At 42.8% G+C, this 7,442-nt stretch overlaps 1 protein-coding gene across 1 annotated transcript; it reads left to right on the top strand.

The window, feature by feature from the left end:
- The first annotated feature begins 1,993 nt into the window (after positions 1-1,993).
- On the top strand, positions 1,994-5,422 carry LOC125555560 (protein FAR1-RELATED SEQUENCE 5-like). The gene is made up of 7 exons (XM_048718469.1): positions 1,994-2,128; positions 2,243-2,368; positions 2,861-3,125; positions 3,230-3,920; positions 4,028-4,485; positions 4,602-4,889; positions 4,972-5,422. The coding sequence occupies exons 1-7, from the start codon at positions 2,082-2,084 to the stop codon at positions 5,368-5,370; spliced, it is 2,274 nt and encodes a 757-aa protein (XP_048574426.1). The 5' UTR covers positions 1,994-2,081; the 3' UTR covers positions 5,371-5,422.
- Positions 5,423-7,442: the final 2,020 nt, after the last annotated feature.

Raw genomic sequence — 7,442 nt, 5'->3', positions numbered from 1 at the left:
AGTGTTCCTGCAAAAAAAGAGAAGTGGGGCTCTAAAGATCTATGCGGTTTAGCTCGACTCTTTTCATCTACTCAAAAAGCGTGTCAAAAAAGGAAAGAAGATAATGACGATTGAGGACATGCATGACTCCACCGATACAAAGTGATAAGACATCACATGCTACCCAACAACTCAAGTTTTCAAGGTATTGTCTTAAGTGTGCTAAATTTCCCCCCTCTTCACAACTTTGCCTAATTTCTATACAAGGACAACAAACTTTATCCATTCTCTATTGCTTTTCTTCTTTCACTTTAACAATTTGCCAGAGAAGAGATCAGCTCCTCTGCATGAATACGCTTTGTCTAATGGAACAATATTCAGATGCTTTCACGCGATCCGAGTCTACATGGATATCTAGTTGCTTTAACAAAGTGAGATGGGCATCGTTTTTGACTATTATGAACACATGGAAAATCAATCTTGAACATGTTAAAATCCAACACAACGAACAAAGATCCTACTGAACTAACCCCTCACATGCTCACGTATCAAAAGTTCGTACCTCTAAACGGTTGTTGCTATGACCGATAAAATATATATGTTTAGCACAAAGGTTGAGGGTATGTACGGCATAACGAGATGGATTGCATTATTACGACTGAACTAACTCCTCATTTCATTAAGATGGAGCTCAATCGCAAGCATGACACTCCCAAGTCATAGATCAACTCCTCACCAAAAATCCAGCTGAACCTGATGGATTACATTGTTATACCCGACTGTTGCAGGAATGAATGGAAACCAATTTTCAACACAAACAACATGATTAAGTCATAATCCATATAAACTACAGTACCAAATTCACCAACATCAATTAATTGTAGCCAAGGAAGCTGGATATATATAAGCATGCATATATATAACTCATGTCTGATCATACCACAGAGAAAGACGACCACAATTGATCCATGCTCCAGGGTACAGAAATGTAGTACGTACCAACGAGCATAATATGCATACTCTACATTAATTATTCATTAGAACTACCTACTCATCACTTCATCAGTCAGTCATCAGTTCATCACAGCACCTACTAGTAGCAGATGCTCTCCATCTAGCTGAACTATCGGCAAGTGCTTGCCCTGTTTCTCAGTTCTACTCCTCACCTCCCAGGAGGAGGGCCAGGAAGCTGATGGGGATGAAGAAGATGCCCAGAATACAGCACATCCCGATGTAGAGGTCTCCTGGGCGGGCGACGAGGAAGAGCCAGCCTGCGGTGGCGTACAAGCAGTGGCCGATGACGGCTACCGCAAGCGCGAGGCAGGTGAGGACGCGGCGGACCCAGCGACGGCGGCACCGGAAACGCAGCGCCAGCACCGCCCCGGGCGCGAGGCAGGTGAGGACGCAGGACAGCACCCCGAACCAGAGGGCGTTCACCGCGGCCTCCTCCGCGTCCGTCTCACAAGGCAGAAAGGAAAACAGTGGCAGGGGAGGGGAAATTCTCTCAATTCAGAACGCAAGGCAGAAAGGAGAAGGGTAGTGGAACACAGGGGAATCACTACTGGTCGTTACCTGCCAACAGGGGACGTGGAAGTGGTCCAGTGCGTGCGCGTGGGCGATTGAGTAGCCCACGGCCAAGGAGAACGCGGTGAGCCCGGCGGTGAAGAGCGCCCACGCGCGGACGAGAGGCGAGATTCTGGGCCGAACCCATGGTCCACGCCGTAGGATCGCCCAGCCTTGTTGCATGTGGATGCGTGTACCATTTGAATTCAAAAAGAACCGATTAAGGCCTAATCAGCCCAAGGCCTCATTAGTCTCTCTGATTGCAACCGATTAGCCTGCACACCCCTAGGCCTCCAGAGGCTATTTTTTCTTTCCTTCGTAATGATGGATGGCACACCTATCCAAACACTTTAGCACATGGGCCAATGCCCGATGAATAAAAAAAGCAATCCTCTGCTCATTCATCTGTGATACTGTTCATCTTCCAGGCTGCTACTTATTGCGGATGAGGAGCCCATTTTGCCCCACAACCCCTTTGCTCGCAGCATGAGAGCTCCATCCATGGCCGCGAAGAAGACACCTCTGTAGACCGACAGCACATGGCCGTTGCTCTAACTCCTGCCAGCATGGATGCGCTCTCTAACAGGTATTTACCCCGTTCAGTAGCCATCATAAAGATGCCGTCTCATGTTTGATTTGCACACTTAGTTTTTTCCCCCCTGAAAAAATGATTCAAACACCTGCGACCCCCTCCTTGCAGATCAAACAAAGGCGGCACCGAGCTATCAGCTTGTTCTAATCCTGGCTGTGGTGTTGTTGACTCAATCACAACGAATCTAGAGTTTTCAGAACTGCAATCTGGAAGATCGGCACCGAAGCGGAAAAGGTAGTACATTTTGATTTATTTTTCTACTGCGATTGTTTAACTATTGTTAGAAGTTTCTTTTCTGTGCTGTACGATGGTGATAACGGCATAATATATGAACTGGCAAGTGTCGTTTTGTTGTTAAGTAGTTCATTAGTGTGAACCATCAGCAAACTCCAGGTGTTGTGTGTAGATACCAGCTAGTTCTTTTTCATGGGTACTATCTTTAGACTGTATTTTGCCGCCGTCAAACTTCATAAATTTCTTGGGTACATCAGGATGTTCTTGGCAAAAACTTATTTGTTCACTAAAAATACAGGTTTAGCAGAGTTTTTTAAGCATAATATGCCAAAAAAACATGTTAAAATAATATTTTTAGCAGAGTCTTTTTTAAGTGCACGGTGCAAGAAGGTCATGTTTTTAATACTCCAAGGTTGTTTTGTTTCTCTACATTTTTGCTGGATGAATACGTTATTGTAAACTACTCTTTAACTCTTTTGCCGCAACTTGTAGTAAGCGGGAAGCGTTTGAAGGACTGGACTACAGAATTGCCCCTTCAGTAAAAAGTCCGTTCCAAAAGTGTGTGGAACGCGCTGCTTTTAGGGGCGATGCAGATGTTTTTGTTCCAAGTGTTGGAACAATTTTTGATTCAAAGGATGAAGCTTATGATTTCTACAACATGTTCTCTTGGGAGTGTGGCTTTGGTATTCGCTATGGAAAGAGTAGCACTAATAGCAAAAAATACAGAACAATGCAGGACATCGTTTGCCAGTGCACGGTATGCATCATTTTAAACTTAATTGTTTGTATGGTCTCGGTCGGTTTAGTGGTTCATACTACTTTTTTTCTGCCTATGACTCTGTGTCGTTACCATTAACACAGGGCAAAGAAGAAAGGCCAAACACAACAACATGCCGCACTGGTTGTGAAGCTCGTATAAGACTACATCGAACTGACGACCATGGATGGTATGTGACCGTTTTCATTAACAAGCACAATCACCCACTATCTGTGAAGTGTGGTGAGAAAAAACAGTGGAAATCACATAGCGTCATAAGTCCTTTAGCAAAGGATTTTATTCGTAACCTCAGGGAGAACAACATCAGATTTGATCAGATATACAACATATTAGGGTCAGGTCTTGGATCTTCTTTAGGCGTGCCTTTTAGAAAGCAGACACTGAGAACACTGTGTGCAAGCATAGCTCATGATTCTATCGCCGATGATATGGCCAAAACCACTAGTATACTTCAGGATATGAGTGCCAAAGATCCGGACTTCAAAGTTTGCGTGCAAGTAGACGGTGAAAGCAGGGTGAAAACAGTAATATGGTGTAATGGTAAAAATCGTCTAGATTATGCACATTTTGGTGAGGTGGTTACTTTCGATACCACTTACAGGACCAACCTGTATAACATGCCATTTGGGCTTTTTGTTGGTGTCAATAACCATTTCCAGTCTATTATTTTTGGTGGCGTCCTCATGGTTGATGAAAAGACTCCTACATTTGAGTGGGCATTCAGAAATTTTATTGACTTGATGGATGGGAAACATCCTACTACTATATTGACAGGTCAGATTATAAAAGTTGTCTTCATACATTGTCGTAGGTTATCAGGTTATACATATGCTATTATATGTTCGCCTTAGTTTGATCACTTTTCTTTTGTACTCCTACAGATCAATGCAAAGCTATGCAAAATGCTTTACGAACTACAATGCCCCACACCCGTCACAGATGGTGCAGATGGCATGTGTTAAAGGTGTTGAAAGAGAAAATTGGACATGTGTACAGCAAACATTCTGTCTTCAAGAAGGAATTCCACGCGATAGTAAATGAAGAGATGGATGTAGAATCATTTGAGCGGAGGTGGCATCAATTGATTAAAAAATACAAGCTTCAAGGGAACAAGTACCTTCGCAGGATTTTCAAATGGAGGGACATGTGGGCAATGCCATACTTCATGGGCACTTTCTGTGCCGGAATGACCAGCACGCAACGGAGCGAGAGTGCGAATCATCTCTTGAAAAAGTTCATCAGCAGATCATCCCCAATGCACTTGTTTGTTAAGCAGTACAACAAATTGCTTGAATCCAGGAGCCAGGCAGAGGACGAGGCAAACTATGTCAGCAAGCAGGTATAAAAGATCATGCATGTATTTTTTTTCGTATAGCATGATTAATAATCAAGCTACTATCTGATATCATTTTATTTTATCTCACGCATTTATATACTTATTCTACTGAATAACAGACACGCAGACGGCTTGTAATTGGCGCTACTATCGAGATAGATGCAGCGGCTGTGTACGCGAAGGCCTTGTACGAAAAATTTTCACACGAACTTTTTAGATCTGGCTCTTTTGATGCACGCCGTTCCAAGCCTGGTCATGTCTACAAGGTCAAGTTGTCGCCGCAACTAGCCTTAACTGATTATGACAAAAAAATATTCACTGTCAAAGTGGAGGACGGTTGGGATCTTGTCACATGTGATTGTGGATTTTTTGATCATGTCGGATTGCTGTGCTGCCATTCATTAAAGGTCCTATGTCATGCGTCTCAATCTCATTTATACAGCACTATAGTAATGATTGCACATCTGACTCACAAATTTATTTTTTTAGGTCTTAGTTCAGAACAATATTGGCAAGATTCCATCAAGGAATGTAGTCAAACGATGGACTTTATGGGCAAGGGAATCAAGGCCGCTGCACCTGGCAAATGAGGGTGAATTGGGGGAGCTGTCTTCTCAAATTACGTATAGAAGAAATGTTCTGTATGTGGCTGCTATGGACCTTATCAAGGAGGCAGAGTCCGGGTCTGAGTCATTCCAAACGGCGTTCGCAGCTATATGCGAGGCAAAAGAACAAATTGCAAGTAAGAAGGCTTCAGATATGCTTATTGATACTATCGCCGAACAAGCAAATCCTGTCCGGCATACCATAACTGATGTTGGGTCAGAAACCCAACTGTTTCCTCCACAACGTGTGCTGTCTAAAGGACGTAATCGTGCATGGAGATGATAAAAGCTGTCTTGAACACTTTTATTTCCTCTTGTGACATTGGGTTCCTATACTGCTTCTCTAGTATTTTTTGTGCAGCCTTGAGGCTATGACCATCCTTCTTCTCCATGCCTAAACGCTTCCTAATCAAATAAACTATGCCCTGCTTGCCATCAGAAATCTTTTCTAGGACCCTCCTTCCTGAACATGGGATGCCGAAAACGTTTTTCACATCTTTAGGACTCATTTTGTACTGCCTACTTTCATCTATAATTATCATACGTCTAATCTCAATAATTTTGCTCAGTAACCACACTGAAAACTTCAAGTTCAATTTGTTCAGCAAGGGAAATTTTAGTAAACCTTCAAACCCCATTTCGGTAACAATTTTCCTTTTGAAATCATCAAAGGAGGATATGACCTTGAATACGAGTTTGGTGGAGCACCTGGATGTCGGACAGCTGCCATCGCTGCGTTCAAACTCCTCATCTGACAATTCTGGTATATCCATGATTTGTTCAATACAAGTCCACAATCATATCAACAAAAATCAGAGATATATAAGTGTGGTTATTCATTTGTTCTCGAGTTTATTTATAGAGCAAAAACATATTATTCTGGATACACAGAGTTTATTTATAAAGCAAAAAAAGGTTTTATTCTTAGTACTTCTCGGCCCATAATGTCGGACATTTTCGGCCCATTTCTCCCATAATTTACAAGTGTATACCGTCATGTATATTTTCACTAGCCCAACTACTCGAGCCTCTTCTTCGTCGCCCAACTACACTCGTATCCATGTACACAAAATAGAATGAAGAATACTGATAGAACAGCATGAGCTACAGCTAGCTAGAACCGGCAAGAACAGAGAAAGAATAACACCCATAATTTTGGACATTTTCGGCCCATTTCTCCCATAATTTCTAAGTGGATACCGTCATGTATATTTTCACTAGCCCAACTACTCGAGCCTCTTCTTCGTCGCCCAACTAAACTCGTATCCATGTACACAAAACAGAATGAATAATACACATAGAACATCATGAGCTCCATCTAACTAGAACCGGCAAGAACAGAGAAAGAACAACACCCATAATTTCGGACATTTTTGACCCATTTCTCTCATAATTTCTAAATGGATACCCTCTTGTATATTTTCACTAGCCCAACTACTCGAGCCTCTTCTTCGTCGCCCAACTACAGTCGTATCCATGTACACGAAACAGAATGAAGAATACAGATAGAACAGCATGAGCTCGATCTAACTAGAACCGGCAAGAATAGAGAAAGAACAACATGAGCAAGTTGTTTTAGGTACATACCAAGGTCCGTCGCTGTATTAGACAAGTCCCAGCCTGGCGAGGCAGCACTGTCCCGATGGCCGCAAACACAAACACACTGTCACACTCCTTTGTTGAGAAGAACTATGTGAGAGACCTTGTGAGCCTTGGAGCATTGTTTTGGGTACCGCTCGAAATTTCGCGATCCCGAGCGGTTACCGCGTTTACCGCTACCCCACGGAAAACACTCATACCAAGCAAAAAAATTCGAGTTTTTTTGAAATTTGAATTCAAACGATCACTCTGCTGTTAAATAAGCAGCATCTCTCATGTAGCAACAGCGCTCACACTGGCATAGTGGCAAAGGCTTGCTTTGTGGAGCTGCATGTCGCGGGTTTGAGTCTTACTTTCCACACTTTTTCTTTCTTTTTTAGAATGCAAAAGTAAAAAACTAACAGAGTTGAAAAATTCTGGAGCCGCAGGAGTCGAACTCGAAATCTCTGACCAAGCGGCATCGGTGGCATAGTGGCAAAGGCTTGCTTTGTGGAGCTGCATGTTGCGGGTTCGAGTCTTACCTTCCACACTTTTTCTTTCTTTTTTAGAATGCGAAAGTAAAAAACTAACAGAGTTGAAAAATTCTGGAGCCGCAGGAGTCGAACTCGAAATCTCTGACCAAGCGGCATCGGTGGCATAGTGGCAAAGGCTTGCTTTGTGGAGCTGCATGTCGCGGGTTCGAGTCTTACCTTCCACACTTTTTCTTTTTTTTTTTAGAATGCGAAAGTAAAAAACTAACAGAGTTGAAAAATTCTG

The sequence above is a fragment of the Triticum urartu genome, chromosome 5 (assembly GCF_003073215.2).
Source record: "Triticum urartu cultivar G1812 chromosome 5, Tu2.1, whole genome shotgun sequence".
In the NCBI taxonomy this organism is placed as follows: domain Eukaryota; kingdom Viridiplantae; phylum Streptophyta; class Magnoliopsida; order Poales; family Poaceae; genus Triticum; species Triticum urartu.
This window is presented reverse-complemented; position numbering and strand designations above follow the sequence as displayed.

Excerpts from the sequence above, each read along its gene's own strand:
- LOC125555560 (XM_048718469.1), top strand. The coding sequence starts at position 2,082 with ATGGCCGTTGCTCTAACTCCTGCCAGCATGGATGCGCTCTCTAACAG. Across the intron at positions 2,129-2,242 it reads ATGGATGCGCTCTCTAACAG|ATCAAACAAAGGCGGCACCG; the intron begins GTATTTACCCCG and ends CCCTCCTTGCAG. Across the intron at positions 4,890-4,971 it reads TGTGCTGCCATTCATTAAAG|GTCTTAGTTCAGAACAATAT; the intron begins GTCCTATGTCAT and ends TTATTTTTTTAG.